The following is an 18750-nucleotide window of genomic DNA, read 5'->3' as shown; positions in this document are numbered from 1 at the left end:
GTAGAAAAAATAAGACTCCAAGTTTTATTGACTCGAAGTCCACATTGTTCGAGGTAATAAATAACTTTAGACTTCATGATAGAGTCTGCGTTGTGAGTGCCCTAACCAGTCGGTCACTGTGGCCCACTTACACGGCTAGTCGGGCCACCGGCCGTAGCAGAAAGAAAGCAGTGAGAAAGGGAAAGGCCATCGCCTCCATAAAAAAATGTTAAATTGTGCAGCGTAAAAAGAAGCAAGAAGCAGCTCACTCCCACTCACACTCCTCGCTCTCCTCTCTCTCACTGGAGCTGGAGCGGGGAAGAAGTGAGGCGAGCGGACACGAGAGAGAAGGGGAGGGAGATCGAAGCAGCGAGGCAGTTCGAGAGCTCTCCGATCTGCTGCGGGGATGGGGTGCACGGCGTCCAAGGTGGAGCAGGAGGACACGGTCCGGCGCTGCAAGGAGCGCCGCCGCCACATGAAGGACGCGGTGGCGGCGCGCCAGCTGCTGGCCTCCGCGCACGCTGACTACCTCCGCTCCCTCCGCGTCACCGCCGCCGCGCTCTCGCGCTTCGCGCAGGGCCACCCCTCGCTCGCCGTTTCGCACCACACTGCCCCCGTTCTCCTCTCCGCCGCCGCGCCGCCGCCTGCCCCAAGCGCCGCCCACGCGCTCCCCACACCGGCGCCCTCCACCGCCACGTCGTCATCGCTCCCGCCTCCGACGCCGCTCGCTCAGCACCCGCACCCGCACCCGCCGTCCCAGCCGCAGCCGCAGCCGGCAGCGGCGATGGCGGTGCCGCAACCGGCGCCGGCGAGGGCACCACGCCCACGGCGGCTCAGGGTGCCCCACATCCTGTCGGACTCCAGCGTCGCCAGCCCCGCGCAGTCGTCATTCCGCAAGCAGCCTCCGGTGGGCACGCCGTCCTCCTCGTCCGCGTGGGACTGGGAGAACTTCTACCCGCCGTCGCCGCCAGACTCCGAGTTCTTCGACCGCCGCAAGGCCGAGGTCGAGCAGGCCAGCCGCCTCCGGGAGCTTGACGAGGAGGAGAAGGCCCGGGCCTACCTCCACCACCACACCCACTACAACCTCAAGGAAGAAGACGAGGCTGCCGAAGACGACGACGGTGAGGTGGACCATGAACCAGAGGGGATGCATTGCGGCGGATGGGAGGACGACGAGCACTACGCGTCCACGACCACGTCGGAGACCAGATCGGAGGACGAGGGCGAGATGGGGGACAGATCGGAATGCGGGTTCGCGGCCAGATCGGAGTGCGGGTTCGTGGCCAGATCGGAGTACGGCGGGACGGCACCGTCAGAGTACGCCGCCGTACCATTGCCCCTGAGGAGGGATGAGAGGTCGGAGGCTGGCGACTCCTCCTCCACGGTCACGGCGGTGACAGAGATGCGGATGGTGGTGCGCCATCGCACTCTCGCGGAAATCGTGGCGGCCATTGAGGAGTACTTTGTCAAGGCAGCCGACTCCGGCAACGATGTGTCCGAGCTCCTTGAGGCCAGCCGCGCACAGCTCGACCGCAACTTCCGGCAGCTCAAAAGTATGAGAGAACACAAACTATGGCTCAAAAATGAAAATGTGATTCAGATTGTTGTTCTGGTTTATGATTTCACTGAATATGCAATGATTTGTGATTTATGGTTTAGCTGTTTTACTTACTTTGATTTCTTCTTCTGCAGAGACGGTGTACCATTCCAACAGTGTGCTATCAGCATTGTCGTCGACATGGTCGTCAAAACCGCCATTGGCTGTACGATATAAGTTGGACACTAATGCACTGGAGATGGAGTCAACGGAGGGGAAGAGCCATGGATCCACTCTAGAGCGGCTTTTGGCTTGGGAGAAGAAGCTCTATGAGGAGGTCAAGGTAATTTTGTTCCTCTGTTGATGGTTACTGTACATTGATGATTCTCATATTCAGCATATGAGTACTGGAACAGCACCCAAATTGAGATGTTGTTTGCTATGAAAATTGTCGGTTGTCACAATCATTACTTGTCAGTGAAACATCTTGGGACTATTCAGCTTGGCTCCCCTTGATAATGATCCAACTTCATTACCTGGAGCGATGTGAGCTACTGACTGAGCTCTGTGAGCTCAGCGTCACATTCTGCATTCACCTTTATTGTGCATGGAAACAATGGGATGCACATATGTTGCCTGAATAAGATGGGCAAGCTCTGCATCTTTTTGCTCTTGAAAAGACCCATGGCCCTGGCAGTCATTGGACTCTCACTTGGTATTGTAGGGCTATCAATCCATCAAAGACCAAGGGCATAAGCTAGTTTTAATCCTTTTGCTAAGAGATATCTCCATCACTTTATTTGGGCTGTGCTACAAATGAACCTTACGAAAAGGATGATTAGACATTGTAACTATTGGATTGAGTGAAGCTCTTCCATATCTGAACATTTATTCAGAAAATGTGAAAGGAGAATCTGATTCTCTTACATAAAGTGTCTTTAGAGAGGTGCATTTTCTGACTTTGGAACTACCAGAGTCTTTGCACCATAGTTTTAGCTACTTTCAGGAAAGGCAGCAAGCACGAATGCACGATACATTGCAATTGACTTGTTAACCACCACCTTCATATTCTCTTCCCTTTTTTGCTCTACTTATTTCTATAGTACTCTTGTCCTTCAAGTTTTTTATCTGTGACTTCAAGTTTTTTATCTGTGATATGAAGGTACAGATGCTCAAGAAATTGTCTTTTTCTAGACATAATATATCCCTGTAATGCCAAAATGAGATTTAGCATATCTTTGTCTTTACTTTAACAAATTGATGGTATTACCTTATGCAGCTTTAATTAAAGCTTCCTGCATTACATTCCACTATTTTGGATTGATGAATCAAAGTGATGGAATGGATCTTCAGTGTCAAGACTGCTACAGTCGCAGTCCTTGTGTTCATTAAGCCGTTTCTTGAGCCAGTATCTGACATATAGATCAATTTTAATTACTGCAGGCAAGAGAGAGTGTGAAGATTGAGCATGAGAAAAAGCTTTCTACTCTGCAGAGCCTGGAGTACAGAGGGAGGGATAGTGCAAAGCTGGACAAGACCAAGGCCTCCATAAACAAGCTGCAATCACTGATTGTAGTTACCTCACAGGCTGCCACAACTACATCCTCTGCTATTGTTAGAGTCCGTGACAATGAGCTTGCACCACAGCTTGTTCAGCTTTGTTTTGCGTAAGTCTTATGTCCATTCCTACATCCCTAATTCCAGATCATGTGGTCCTGCTCTCAAGTACTTAACTGTTTCTGAACATTAACATGCAGGCTATTGGGTATGTGGAGGTCAATGAACCATTTCCATGAGATACAAAATGAGATTGTTCAGCAAGTCCGCGGTCTGGTGGACAACTCCATGGCTGAGTCAACATCTGACCTTCACAGGCTTGCAACTCGTGATCTTGAGGCTGCTGTTGCGGCATGGCACTCGAACTTCAACCGCCTTATCAAGTACCAGCGTGACTACATCCGCTCTCTATATGGCTGGCTGAAGCTCACACTCTGCCAAGTGGATAACAGTGTGCCACAGGAAGCCCATGCCTCAATGATCTCGCGTGAACTCACCAGCTTCTGTGACGAGTGGAAGCAAGCACTGGACCGTCTTCCAGATGCTGTTGCTTCAGAGGCTATCAAGAGCTTTGTGAATGTTGTTCATGTCATTTACACTAAGCAGGCAGAGGAGATGAAGATCAAGAAGCGGACAGAGACACTTTCAAAGGAGCTAGAAAAGAAAACCAACTCACTCAGGTCCATTGAGAAGAAGTACTACCAATCCTACTCGATGGTTGGCCTTGGCCTTCCTGGCAGTGGACGCGATGGCATTGAAAGCCACGCGTACGATGCCCGTGATCCTCTTGCAGAGAAGAAAACTGAGATTGCCCAGTGTCGTCGGAAGGTGGAGGACGAGATGACAAGGCATGCTAAGGCCGTCGAGGTAACAAGATCAATGACGCTGAACAACATACAGACAGGCCTGCCAGGAATATTCCAAGCCATAGCTGGTTTCTCAGGGACAGTGGTCGAAGCTCTTGATGTGGTGTGCCGCCGAGCTGGGTCAGTGCGGTAGAAGCTCTTGCCCGCCCTATCAGAATTACCAAGAGACCGTTTGCTGCCTCTTTTTTTTCTGGGTGATTCAGTAGTTTATTTATATAGGCAAACTGCAATATATAATATATATATATAGCTCAAAGTAGAGTGATGAAATATAGGAGAAGGCTCCCTGGATGTTTTGCCCTGTCAGGATGGTTTCAGTTGTAGATAATGTGATTTTGCCCAGGATTTATTGGTCTCGTTTCACCCTTTTCTGGCAAGTGCGAGGGGAGATATCAGATATATGATGTACAGACATTAAGGTCACCTTGCACTCTAGTGTTAATCAATCAAGCCTGTGCTTCTGTCTAACAAAAGCTCTAGTTCCCTATTTTCTTTATATATTATGTACCTGAGTGTTCTTTGAAGTGGATTACTGTCTTCTGTGGGTCTGAACTCCGAACTGGACTGCCGCCGGCTTGTGCATATCTGTGCTGCTGTCTGCCTGCCTGGACTCAGGAGTGGCTGCATATGCGTTGGTCTCTTCCTGTTCCCTGTTGGACCATACCATTTGTGCTCTGCCGTCGTGCTGCATTAGTTGTTCATGATGATCCAGGTGTGCAACAGCGCCCATTTCTCTTGTTGGCTTTACACGCCGATCCTACGGTTTGTTCCGGGCCTTCCTGAAGTCCATGAAGCATCTTCGCGTGCCTTTTGGGTGTCTTTACTCTTTTAGCGCTAATGCAGCCAAGTTATATGGCTTTGATAGGGGATCAAGGGGCCAAGTTGAACGGCGACCAAGGGGCATGCTGCTAGTCGCCAGCTGTTGCGGCCATGTCCCACACTGTCGCTCGCCGCAGCAGGCAGCAGGCAGCACGGCCTTTCCTTCCTTCCGAATCGCAATCACTGCATGCTTCCCCTCTTCAGCAACACGGAGACAGTGGAGAAGAAGAAGAAGAGCGGCAAAGCAAGGCTGGCATTTTGGAGCTATCCGGCTGATGGGCAAAGCCAGCCGTCCCTTTCGATGCATGACGCCGTGGCATGAAAAAGTAGTTGGCATTGAGTCACCTACGGGTCCAGGGCATGATACATGCCCATCGTTGGGATCGATAGCAGGACGGAGGTCGGGACTCGGAAGGGGGCAAAAAAAAGGCAGGGTGCCAGGGCATGGACCCAACATGTGTGCATGGAATTTGAGAATGCTCTTGTTAACGCCGATTTGGGTCAGACACCGGTAGAAACTAGATTGACCATAGGTCGTAAATTCCAAACACAGCGAGGCCGATGCCGATCAGACGATCGTTCTTCGTGCGATAAACTCACGAACTCCTCGTGAGAAGACCCGATGAGGAGAAGCATAGTGGGCCAGTGGGGCCTTTTAGGATTGGCAAGGCCACCTAAAATACCGACATATCTCGTCGAGAGATGTATCGGACAGCATGGGATCGGAAGAGCTCAAGATAGAAGACAAAGTAATAGATGTGTTTTTTATCGATTGCTTATTGATCCCTCAATCGGTCGTCACCTCTATATTTATATAAGACGGCTGGTCTTTCTATGGAACCACAAGAATAAACTCAGAATTACAGTTTCCTTGTGATGTTGCCGATAAGCCAAAGCAATAAACGTCTGTGGCCATAGCTTCCTCGTGAACGCTTGACAGTTGCCATATCTGACTTAAACCAAATATATTTTGCTTCCCTTGCTTGAGGATAATGAACGTACCACGATTGGACTCCTTGCCAGATTGGCCTGTACAGAACCGTAGGATGATGTACGGCTTGGCGTATACTCCGTATATAGAAACAGCAAGTATCCTGCCTGTATGTTTTTGCTCCTCAACGTCAACAACCAGGTCGGTAGGAGTATTGCTTGTACTTCGCCGCGTGTATATATGATCATCGTACAGCACCTGGACTCCATTGTGCATAAACTGACATGCTCACGTTTTTCAGCACTTAGAAAATCTTTTAAGCAATTTACTGATCATCAACTAGCTCAAATAATCGGTCAACAGTCTGATTAATCAAACTATTGTGTTTATAACCAAATAATTCACTACTTCAGCAATATTTTTCAGCGAACGAACAATATTTTTCTCTCACAATATTTTAGCATAAGCTAAATTTTAGCTAAACGAACAGCAGTGTCAACAGCTCTCTATCCTTATTACTTTGCCTAGCCTTAGGGGCTGGCCGAGCATGCAAGGGTCCAGAATGCCTGGTGCTGAAGTGCATATAGAGAATCTGGGAACGAATAATTAAAGAGTGATCTGTCTACTAGTATGTAGATCACCTTTCACAGGTAGGCGGTCCGTGTCCGCAAGTATAGGTTGGGTCGCCTTTCACAGGGCTGCCGTGCTATAGTACCAGTACACCTACAAGGAGCTTCTATTACTAGTGGTCTAGTGGAGTACAGTAAGGGTACGAAAAGCTAGCAACTTGGCAAGCTCTCATCAGGATTCAGGCCTCAGCTGCTGCTGTTTATTCTTCTGTAACTTACCACTGTCGTTAAGTGAGTAGCACTATGTATGATGGACATAGACTCCAGAGCCATGAAGAAGAAAGTTGTGGTCCTGATGGACTGGTATCACAATCTACAATAATTGCTGAGCAGCAATGCTGCTGTAGAGATCTGCATCTTTTATGCAACAAAACAGTTGTATACAAGGACTGCTTCTGCTTGTGTGCCCTTTTTTTATAATGGATGGAAGGCATTTGTGTCCTGTACTCTTGTCTAATCTACTATACTAACAGCAATGTGAATGGAGGCAGGGACTAAGATTTGTTGTAGCAGGCGCGAATTTGAGTGAATAGCCCAATTGCACTGTCCCGTTTCCTTTTTAGTGGGCCGGTGTACGTGAACTATGGGCAACATGCACACCAGTGAGGCCGTGACACATAAATGGGCTGAAAGTCATAGAGGCCCACTTAACGTCCAAAGCCTGGGAGTGCGAGTGTGGGGGGACCAAATCTTTGAATATGGTTCAAACCGGTACGTGCAATCCACAAGATGTTGTGTTGGCTGGCAGCTGGCGATGCGCAGGCATTTTTGGCCCATCAAGAGAAGAACAAGAAGCCTAGAGCGGTCCATTTTCAGTTCTTCTGTACTTCCGCTTCTCTCTCTCGAATTTGATGGCGCGCTATCGCATCCCATTAAAAATAAGGGAAGATTCTAAAAAAAAAGGGAAGAATGTGATGACTCTAAACTGAATACGCTAACCGCGAATGCATTTTCTTTAAATCTATACCTTGTTTTTTTCTTTTTTTTTACTTCCCTCAGTACTTTGAGCCTCTCTATTGCGTATGTAACCTACTATATAAGTTAGAATTAGAATAACAAGTGTCCAACAGGTGTCAGATTCTAAGATATAGTGGAACAGATAATGCGGTTGTTGAATAAATCTCTAAGCCGTAGATCACCCAGCAACAAGTTGTATATTGCGTTGAAATGTACGTGTATGTTTGTTAGTTATAACAAAAATTCTAGCTTTAACTTTTCAAAATAAGAGTTTGTTTGATAGATCTTAAAGGCTGAATTTAGATGGAATTGTACAAAAACATATTTTTATAGAAAAGTGATTTCAAGTGATTATTTGAAATGAACTAGTAGACTACGAGTTGAAATTTAGCTTATTCTTATTCATCTATGTGAAAATCATTTTTTATGCAGAGTTAATTTTAGAGAATCACTTTCTACTATAGAATCACTTCCTATAGAGAATTAAGAGTAGGAAGAGAACTCTATCAAATAGACCCTGAAGCTCGTGTTACCTCATACTTGAGTTTATCTGCCGAATCTGTCAGTCATTCAGCAATGTTTTTCTCTCACAATAAATCAGCGAAGAATACTTTCGGTCATGGCCTTTCTGCTAAGCGAACAGGGGTGACGTGCAAAATACCTAGGGTACTAGTAGCTATCGGTCTGCTTGGGTATCTCCTTGTAAATTACTCCATCCAATCCAATTTATAAGACATAATCTGACATGACATGCTCCTTAAAATTACTTTGATCACTCATTTTTACATGATATTATTTATGATTACTAATAGTACATTTGATCACAAATCTAATAGTATCAAGTTTGCATTGCAATAGTGAGAAAATATTAACTCAATTATTGGTCAAAGATAATAAAGTCTAACACTTAACATACACAAAACACATTTATAAATTAGACTAAAGGAAGCAGTGATCTAGCTGTTAGTTGAGGGTGTGAAATAAAAAATAGTTATAATTAGTTTAGCTAGCAATACATGTGTTCAATTTGTTTGGATAGTATAGAATTGAAGTTTAACTTTTATACCAAAGTGCCCTAGAACGGTCCCAATCTAGAAACTAGAGTGGTTTTTATATGCATTAATTAGGGTGTCAACTAAGCAAAATGGTAAAGTGATATTGGAATTAAGGGAGAACTATATCGACACAATAACCAAGATAGGAAGAGAGATGATATGTTGATGATAGGAGAGATAAGATATGTGAAAAAAACTATCTATTTAGAACATGATTTTTCGTGTAATTTCTATAAGACTCGGTGTATAAAAACCATCACATAGTATTTGGGTAGACACCGTCTTTATCTAGAGCTAGATTGCCTAGCCACTTACTCTCTCCCGTCGAGAAAAGAACTCACATTTCGAAAGCCATATGTTTTGAAGTTTGAATTGAAAATTACTAACATTTGTGATATAAAAATAAATATTATCAGATAAATTATGAAATATATTTTTATAATAAAATATTTATTAACATAAATATGAATATTATTTACTGTAAATTTGGTCAATTTAAACTATTTTAATAAATATTATAAATATCATAGTATAGAAGGATGCTAGATCAGTTGGTCTATGCACTTCGACGGCAGTGTGGTAGCGAATTTTAGGCTGGGTTAAAAAAATCTTCTTGTTCATCCTCATAGCATATATAGATGGAGGTGGGGATTCGAGAGTTTAAGGCACTTTTTAATTTAAAAGCTGTGACGATAATCGCCCCGGTCAAGTTTTTTAATATAAATATCGCAGTTACATTAACTACTTTAACTGCTATATTTTTTTTTTTTGTGTAGAGACGGAATATTTTCTCGAAACATTGAATGCAGACAGACTGTGTGATAGGAGTGCATCGCCATTGATTGACATCACGGTGTACGACGCGACGCGAGGTGATACACATATTAGGTCCGGTGACCGTTACATCTTCAGTACTGCATGCTGTCCCGTGTATATATACGCGCACGCTATTACTGCGTTGCGCGAGGCCGGCCGTTGGATCCGGACACGATTTATTGTACGGCAGCGGAAAACTGCACGACGCTGGTGTAGCGTTGGCAGCGATCCATCAATTCCGAGCAGTCTTCATGCTGGCCGGTGCAGACGTGCAGTGCAGGACTGGCATGCACTTCTTCTTCTTGTGATGCGCTGTACCCTCATTTCTGGGTGATGGTCCAAAAAAAGCGCATTAGCAGGCGGCCATCAAACAAAGACAATCAATGTTGCCACCACGACTGGAGGCAGCAATGACACTGTCCAGCACTTATCACAACGAGCACAGAGATTAGCAAGATGCCCTGGCCCCTGCAGCTGGTTCATCGAGAGCAAGCACTAGACGCTATAGTAGTCACCACTAGCTTCTGCCAAAGGAAGCAATGGCGGTTGGAGGATGATGGCGCGCACATGATTCCTACACCCACAATGCAATGCCAGCGTCACCGCATCAGCGTAGCCGACCAAAGGAGCAGAGACGGGGAATGATAAACAGCCTACGGCTGCGGGCGTATGAAAAGCGACGACCGACGAGGATCATGAACCACCATGATGGCGGCGCGTCGAGATCGGGATCCATGACCATGCATGTGAGACAGTGAGAGCGAGACGTGACCATCTCCTTACCTTTTACAGCTCACAAAGTCGAAGCTTGGAGGAGCTGGTGACCAGACGCTTGGGGTTGGGGCCATGCATGCACGCGTCACTTTCCCCGATCCCAGTCCCACCCCGGCCTGCTCTCGAGTAGAGTAGAGGACGGACGGGTAAAATAGTGGATCCCGAGCTCGCAAAATATGGCGTCGGTGGTGCAAGTGGAGGCCAATCATGGCGCCGGCTCTCCACCTTGGAAGCTTTATCACAACCCCCACTACGCCCCGCACGACAACACCCATCTCTCATCCTGCTGCTCGCCCTCTGCTTCTTGTCAAGCCCGCAACCGCAGGGATCCCGAGCCCCCTATGATCATTGCGCCCGACGATTACGAGGAGGTGGAAGAGGTCGACGACCAAGGGTACGGGTACGGGTACGGGTACGGCGCCATGTCGTCGGAGCTGGAGCTCTGCGTGGCGCGCATCAGGGACCTGAGGGCGGAGCTGGAGTTCGAGCGGCGGATGCGGCGCAAGGCAGAGGCGCTGAGCGAGGCGCTGGCGGCGGAGCTGGCCGACGAGCGGCGGCGCGGCGAGGCCGAGTGCCGGGCGCTGCGGGAGGAGGCGGAGCGCGCGCTGGAGGGCGTCGAGGAGGAGCGGCGGATGCTGCGCGTCGCCGAGCTCTGGCGCGAGGAGCGCGTGCAGATGAAGCTCGCCGACGCCAGGGCGGCGGTGGAGGAGAAGCTGCGGGAGATCGACGACGCCGTGGCCCAGCTCCACGCTGCTACTACTACTGCCGCCGCCGCCGCCGCCAGTGTCAGCGACATCAACAAGAGCAGCAGCTGCTGCAGCAGCCCCGACGGGAGCAAGTCGACGAGTCAGCACGGGCAACAGAGCCCGAGCCGGACTCAACCGCACCGGCGAGAGCCCGGCGGCGGCGAGAACCCGCACATCCGGAGAGGGATCAAGGGGTTCGTGGAGTTCCCCAAGGCCGTGCGCCTGCGCGGCCCGCGCGAGGAGAGGGTGGATCTCGTGTCCAACCTCGAGTGCCAGCGGGCGCAGCTGCGCGTGCTCATGCGGCACCGGAGCCCCGCCGCCGGCATGGGACTCATCGACGCACCAGAGAACCTGGTCGTGTAGTGCATGTATACTTTACTAACGTACGAGAACCTCTGCATTTTACTCTGTTCCGCTTCATAGTATGGGGCATTCACATTTTGGTACAGTACAGGATGCTTGGGCACATTTCCTGGTGTATTTCAGTGCTGATCATGTAGTAATATAACTTTTTTGATGGCAACAGACATGACGAAAATCGTTTCTTCGACTACTCAAACTTCATGGCTTACTCTTTGACTAAGCAACTACTGGTGTCTAGTGACATGGGATGAGTCTCAACTCTCAACAAGCGACAGAGTGAGACAATGCAACATACTTAGAAGTAACTGGAACCAGTCAGACATTACCACTGGCGTCCAAACGCTAGTACTCCAGTATGGAACTACACCTACAACTGGAATCGCAACGAGTATCGTCAATCAACTAATCAAACTAGCTAGAAGAACTCGAAGTCTAAGAACTTCCCTCCGGACTCGGCACCGGCCGCAGCTCCTGCCATCCTCTTGCTGCTGCTATTGATCTCCACCCTCTCCACCGGCGCCGGCGCTGGCTTTGCCGGCGCAGGCAATGCAACCGCGGCGGGCTCGACGGCCCTGGGCACGCCGGGGGGAGTGCTGCACCGGATAAGCGCCCAGTTGACGCCCTCGAAGAAGGGATGCTGCTTTATCTCCGCCGCGCCGCGCTTGACGCCCAGCCGGCTCTGGGGCTCCTTGGCCAGCAGGCCCTTGATGAGGTCCCTGCTGGCGTTGCTCGTGCCGGGGCAGTCCGGGAACTTGAGCTGCTGCCCGACGACGTTGAACAGCGTGGCGCGGTTCGTCTGCCCCTTGAACGGCGTCTTGCCGTACATGAGCTCGTGCAGGAAGATGCCGAACGTCCACCAGTCCACCGCGCTGCCGTGGCCCTCGCCCTTGATGATCTCCGGGGCCAGGTACTCGTGCGTGCCCACGAACGACATGGAGCGCGCACCGGTCGGCTCCACGACGAGCTCCGGCAGGCCGGTGGGCGCCTGCTGCTGCCTGCAGGGCTCGGCGCCCTTGGATTTCTTGGCGCTGCCGCCGCCGCTGCTCTTCTTGCTCCTCTGGCCGAAGAGCTTGGGCATGAAGCATGTGGGCTGGATGCAGGTAGGCTGGGCGCAGGCCTGCGCGTTCCTGGGGTCGGAGTTGAGGGAAGATCGCACCAGCGTCGGCGAGACCGCGCAGCGAAGGGAGAGGTCGAAGTCGGAGAGCATGATGTGGCCATCTTCTCTTACGAGGACGTTCTCCGGCTTCAGGTCTCTGTAGACCACGCCAAGCATGTGCAAGTACTCCAGCGCAAGGAGCACTTCTGCGGCGTAAAACCTGGCAAAAAAATGGAAAGAATCATACGCATCAAAACCGTGGCAGAACATTTAGAATCTGAATGACTGGCAGAACATTAGGTGCTCAGTGATCTGAATCTGAATGTTTGCATCTGTAATATTTAGATTAGGAAAACACGTATTGCGATTGACGAACATATGTTTATTCAGAGTTTCAGACTCTGGCAAGGAATGATTGTGTCGAACTTGCGCATGTTGTTGTATGCATCCAAGAATAGTGCAAGAAGCAATGATGGAAATGTGCAAATGTGACATTAAACATTGTTCCTATCCTATTCTAGGAATCAAGTTCTACAGCATGAGACATGCATTAAACATTGCGTCTATGCTAATTTAGGCATCAATGTGTTAAGCATGGTAGAAACAGTGAGGACAGCAAAGAAGGCAGCACCACTTTAACTAGCACTGCTTTTAAAAGTAGTAAAAAAAAATCAACTTTAACTAGCAGTCTATCACTAGCATGACTTTTTTTTTTTGAAAAATTCGAACTGCCAGCTCTAGGAATGACTTTAAGTGTTCTGTACTCCTGCTCCTACATTAGGATTGCTTGTTAATGGTTGATCAAGCTAATTCCCCCCTCTAAAACAAGAAGCTCTGGCCCATATGGGTATCGGATTGAGAGCGACGCTAATGCTAAAAAATGTGAAGACCATTTTTTTTTATAGAAACGAAATTGTTTCAAAATTCAGAGAACTATTTTAAGCAAAAGAATTACTAACCCCACAGCCGCAAGCCTGCAACTGCAACTGAAATTACACCAGAATAGTGCAACAATGGATACCTGTCTCTCTGTATGACGATTGGCTCACGTCGTATACACTAATACACCACACACACACACCCGTTTGCAATTCCAAACCAAACACTACCGGTCTGAAGCAAAGAATCAAACAGGAATTGGATGAGTACCTTGCCGCGTGCTCTGGGAAGTGCTTGCCGGGCTGTCGCTGCCGGAGCGCGTGGAGGTCGCCGCCGGGGCAGAACTCCATGACAAGGCAGGCGAAGCGGTCGGTCTCAAAGTGCGCGTACAGAGTGGGCAGGAACGGGTGGTCCAGCAGCTGGAGGATCTCCCGCTCCGTCTGCGCGCGGCTCAGCTTCCGCCGGCTCTCCAGCGACGCCTTGTCCATGACCTTCATCGCGAACCAGCAGGGCCTCGCCACGCCGCCGTTGACGGCGCCCCCGCCGCTGAGCTCGGACAGGTACACCGTCCCGATGTCGCCGCACCCGAGCCTCCGCAGCAGCCGGAAGCTGCCCATCGCGAGGGGCCCGTCGCGCGCGCGCGCCGCGAGGATGGCCTTCCACCTGGGGTCTCCGCCCTTGTGCGGCTTCCCCGCGCTGCCGCCGGCGACGGAGCCGGAGCCGGTGCCGTTGCTCCAGCCGCTGCCGTCGCTGGCCGCGGTGCTGCTGACGCTGGTCTTGGCGCTCCGGCTGGTGACGGTGCAGCTGGGCGCGAGGCTGGTCACCGTGGTGGCCGCGGCGCCGGAGCTGTCGATGCTGCTGTGCGGGCTCGCCGCGCCGCTCGGCGGCGGGGACGCGTCCCACGAGATGACCGGCTTCGGGACCGGGACCGGCTTCTCCCGGCCGTTGACGGCGACGAAGACGGTGTCCATCTCGTCCACCGGCTCCGGCGGGTGGCTCGCGCCCGAGAAGGAGCTCCTCGGCGGCGCGTCTCCGTCCGCCTCGTCGTCGCTGGACGCAATGCTGATCCTGACCTTGTCGAACTCGAACCCGAGAACCTTCTCCGCTGTCACCTTGCCGTCTCCGCCGTTCCTTGCCCCGCCGCCGCCGACGCCGACGGGAACGCCGCCCATCTGGAGCTCGAACCCCTCCGGGATGAGCCGGAACTGGAAGTCCTGGTACTCAGGGTCGGATCCCGGATCCAGGGGCGCCTCCAGCACCTGGGTGCGGAAGCGCGTGTGCGTTCCCGTCCCTCCTCCGAGTGGGTGATGTTTGGCGTGCTGTGAGCGCGACGGCTGCATTGCGGCGTGGGCGGACAGCTTCTTGAGTGTGTGATGTAACGGACAAAAGAGGTTGGGGAAGTGACAGGAGGTGCAGTGGTGGATGGAGAGGGAAAGGACAAGCGCAGTTCGTAGCAGAGGAGAGAGAACGCGTGTTCTCCGGGATGGTGTGCCGTCGGGGTCTGGGCCGAGGAGGAGGAGGAAGAAGACACAGCGGCAAAGCAGCCGGCAGCAACGGCAGAGGGGCAGAGCAGAGAAGTACTAGCGCTGTCCCTCGCTAGGCTACGCCACGCCGCGGGCGTCTTCCGCTGCTAAGATTTCGCCTCTGTTTGATTTGCGCAACGTTATATATTACCGTTAGACTAGTAGTAGCGGGCTTGGTTTTGTTTTGGTGGACCGCGCTTTTCGCAATCAAATCTGTAGGCCCGCTTGCTGGTTTCAAAGATAATCTCGTGTCCGCTGCAACACATCGAAGGTCCTTGTTTGTTCACGGCTATACGCATCAAATTTAGATTAGACTAAAAGAAATTTTGGATCTAAATTCTCGTATTCAAGGGCCCTACGCAAAAGAGCACGGCTGCACGGCTACGTAGGGGACACTTCGGGTACAACCCATTGCTGCAATGCTGCTACTGTTTCGAAAGCATTCGTAGGTGGTTGTTCATTTATATCAAAGCGCTCAGAATAACACTGCAGTCCCATTTTTGGTAGGAATCATTGAGCTGCTGATCTGAGGCAGTTTTGGACGAGAAGGCATATGAGAATTAAGGAAATGACTTGGAACATACGCTATTTTTCTTTTTTTTCATTGTTCCTTTTCATTTAGATATTTTTTGAGAATACCTTTTCATTTAGATATTAAGGAGATGACTTGGAACCTGAAATATATATGTGATCCAAAGTTCAAAATTTCAATCAAAACAAAATGTTCTAGGTCCTCAACCCCTGTCTCCTTTGTCTTTTTTTGACACAAGAAATGATATTCCTTTTAAACTTAGTGTCAGCCAAAACAAACAACTAATAATTAAGAAAAAATAACAACTAAACTAATCACTCCATCCTAATTACTGTTATTTTGTGTTAAATCATTTGGATACCTTGTATGATCTGAGGCAGTTTTGGACGACAAGGCATATGAGAATTAAGGAAATGACTTGGAACATACGCTATTTTTCTTTTTTTCATTGTTCCTTTTCATTTAGATGTTTTTTGAGAATAGCTTTTCATTTAGATATTAAGGAGATGACTTGGAACCTGAAATATATAAGTGATCCAAAGTTCAAAATTTCTATCAAAACAAAACATCTAGGTCCTCAACCCCTCTTTTTTTTGACACAAGAAATGATATTCCTTTTAGACTTAGTGTCACCCAAACAAACAACTAATAATTAAAGAAAAATAACAACTAAACTACTCACTCCATCCTAATTACTGTTATTTTGTCTTAAATCATTTGGATACCTTGTATTTCTGGATGGATAGAGTATGAATTAGTAGAGGCCTGACTCACCCTCTCTTGTTTCATAAAAAGGAATGACGCCTTAGAACATGAGTATTATTATTACTTCATTTGTGCAAAATTCTAGGTAGGTTTTTTGAGGCTTTTATATGTATGCCATTATAAAAGATGGTATATACCTATAAGTTATTAAAAAAGTTAAGTTCTCATAGGTGCCACTGCTTTGAACTCTTTTGCTCTTTATGCCACTTCCGTCAGATTTGACTCTAACGGTGTTAAACTGCAGGTATGAAAAGTCAAAAATACCTTCATGTCTAAATCTTCAATTAATTTTTTTGAGCATCTTAACGATCTCAAATGAAAAAACTCAAAACTAGAAAGTCGTATATCTCATCGAGATATACAATATTTATATATAAAATATTTTTATTTGTGTCGGGTACCATAAACCGGGACACCCTAATCAAAAGGGAAAAAACGGCAAAAGAGGACCCTTAGATTAACAACACCCACTTCCCCTCGGCTTAGCAGGAAGGCCCGGACCAATGAGACAACAAACGACTCGCCCGAGCTCTGGCCTCGAACATAAGTAGCGACTCGTTCGAGCTCTAGCCTCGAGCGCAAGTAGCGACTCGGTCGAGCCCGGGCCTCAAGCATAAGTGTAACATCCCAAAAATTCACATTCAAAAATCACTCGCATTAAAAATTATTTTCAAAATATATTTCAAAAACTATAAAATAATTTGAGCTCTATAGTATCTCCATCTAATCCATCCATATTTTTCGCGCACAAATAACAGCGAGTACCAACAAGCTTACATGCAAGAAAACATAGCAGTGCACCTACACGAATATATATCTCATGCATACATGCAGGACATGCCACCGTCCATTTGCATGCACCTGCATGCAAGGACACGGTGATTAGGCACCGTCCATTTGTATGCATCGTGCATGCAAATTAGGCACCGTCCACCGTCCTGTCGTCCTGTGTAGCCATGCACTACAGTATCATTTTTAATGGCAACGAGCTGAGCACTCTGGCCTATAAAAAGGCACTCTCGGGTGCTCACTCTCACCACCCGAGAAACACGTTCACTCACTCGCTCACACTTCGCGTATACCGTATACGGCCATACGCACAAGCCGAGCTCGACTGTCGTCGCAAGACGAGGTGAGCAGCTCATGAGCATCTCCTTGCTCTTCTCTGTCTTTCTGTAGTATTTTCTATATTTTTTCTTTGTATTTGTCTGTACCAGTTCACTGCCAAGAACTCCACGAATAGAACCATGACATACAGAAGAGCTCTAATGACCCCTGCTAATTTCTCTCTAACCATGCATGCGTGGGCCATAAGCATTAACTCCAAATAGTACATGCATGCACCATGCACTACCAGCCAAACAAATGCCCACGTGAAGCATCCATTCCTTAATCACCGTTAGCCTTTTTCGCATGATTAAATTCCGGCCATTTCACAAATGCCACATGCTAACTCTGATTTCAATAATTCTTTTTTTTTAAAATTCATCTAAAATCATGATCTACCTCTCATATTAATTTCATGATTTTTGGAGCTTATTTGAATTTATATGATTATTTATCTGTGCCTGTTGTCTGTGTCGTTCGTCGCGTATTTTAGCTGACGGAGTGAACGAGCCGGAAAACGAGAACGTTGGAAATGAGTACCGCGAGTTTGACGCCGAGGACCCGGACTGTCAGCAAGAGTTTGCTAAGGACGCCGACGGAGGCAAGTCCAACCGATCCCCTTTGATGCATATTGATCCTATTTTTAAACACAACCCGTAGAAGCCGTTTTAAATATTGCATGTACGATATATGTACGAAGTATTTTGCTGCTTAGTTAAAACCTGTTGAATAGCCATCCTTGAATTGATATTACCCGGTAATTGTCTTGTTCGAACCTAGGAACAAATAATATGCTATGACAAGAAATATTATTATTTAGTATGCTTAGGACTTGTTACTCATCCTGGATACTCATCGCTATAACTTTCTCAAATATAATAATTTTAAAAGTAAAAGGTGTGAGTGGTGAAAATAAAATGTGGGTATTGTGAAAGGGTTAATGAACAAGTTATAGATGTGATTACTATGGAGATGGGGTGGATGGGATCTCTTTTGGAGATGCCCTGGTGTTGTGGCTTATACCTTGCGGGGTTAAGTCTGAAGATATCCGCCTTGTCTCGATTAAGGACTGAGTTGATGATTCATCTTGCCTAACTCATTTATCGTACAACCACTCGCCTTGCATGGGAAAGGCTTAGTCTAAATCCCTCTAGTTAGTATGGCAATCACCTGGAGGTAGGTGTGCAACGGGACACTAAGTGATGTATGTGAAATTGTGGAAATATATGAAAAGAGCTTTGTGAATTATTGTGGTATCATGAGATGTGGCCTTAGTGTTCCCGTGGTGAGCGCCATTACTTAGCTATGGAGGGTAATGACTTTGATGGATCTGGGCTTGCACGACGGTGTAAGTTATGGTATCCTACTTGTGGGAAAAGTGTACAACCTCTGCAGAGTGTAAATCTATCTGGATAGCCGTGTCTGCGGTCTCGGACAGGTTATGGTTTGGTTTCAACAATTAGATGAGATGGGATGAGTGTAAACATGAGAGTGAGTGTGATTTTGGAAATAAATGGTTGACTGCCATTGTGTTGTGGGAACAAGGGTTCAACAACACTTAAAATTGTGATCAAACCCCCATTTTCAGAAATACTATCATATGTGAAAAAAGAGTTCTTTTACAACAGTACTTGTGAAATGAAACCTTGCATGTGTAAAAAGATAGCTTTATGCAAATAAAACTAAGCCTCATCCTTGATTTATCCATATGCATATATATTGTTATCCCCTTCGGTAGGGTAAGGTTGGATATGCATATATATTGTTATCCCTTTGGACCTATGTTGTATTTTGGTGTCTTATTATTATAGCGTGCCTT

At 48.0% G+C, this 18750-nt stretch overlaps 3 protein-coding genes across 3 annotated transcripts; 2 read left to right on the top strand and 1 right to left on the bottom strand.

Moving 5' to 3' along the window:
* LOC8055638 lies at positions 214–4435 on the top strand. Its single transcript, XM_002467437.2, has 4 exons — positions 214–1532; positions 1672–1859; positions 2960–3183; positions 3274–4435. The coding sequence occupies exons 1-4, from the start codon at positions 386–388 to the stop codon at positions 4070–4072; spliced, it is 2358 nt and encodes a 785-aa protein (XP_002467482.1). The 5' UTR covers positions 214–385; the 3' UTR covers positions 4073–4435.
* Positions 9962–11057, top strand: LOC8058069 (protein BRANCHLESS TRICHOME). The gene has a single exon (XM_002467436.2). It carries the CDS (start codon positions 10097–10099, stop codon positions 11027–11029), a length of 933 nt encoding a protein of 310 aa, XP_002467481.1. The 5' UTR covers positions 9962–10096; the 3' UTR covers positions 11030–11057.
* On the bottom strand, positions 11196–14777 carry LOC8055637 (serine/threonine-protein kinase D6PK). Its single transcript, XM_002464878.2, has 2 exons — positions 13275–14777; positions 11196–12345 (listed from the first exon to the last, which is right to left on the bottom strand). The coding sequence occupies exons 1-2, from the start codon at positions 14342–14344 to the stop codon at positions 11445–11447; spliced, it is 1971 nt and encodes a 656-aa protein (XP_002464923.1). The 5' UTR covers positions 14345–14777; the 3' UTR covers positions 11196–11444.

Source organism: Sorghum bicolor, chromosome 1, assembly GCF_000003195.3.
Source record: "Sorghum bicolor cultivar BTx623 chromosome 1, Sorghum_bicolor_NCBIv3, whole genome shotgun sequence".
Lineage (NCBI taxonomy): Eukaryota > Viridiplantae > Streptophyta > Magnoliopsida > Poales > Poaceae > Sorghum > Sorghum bicolor.
This window is presented reverse-complemented; position numbering and strand designations above follow the sequence as displayed.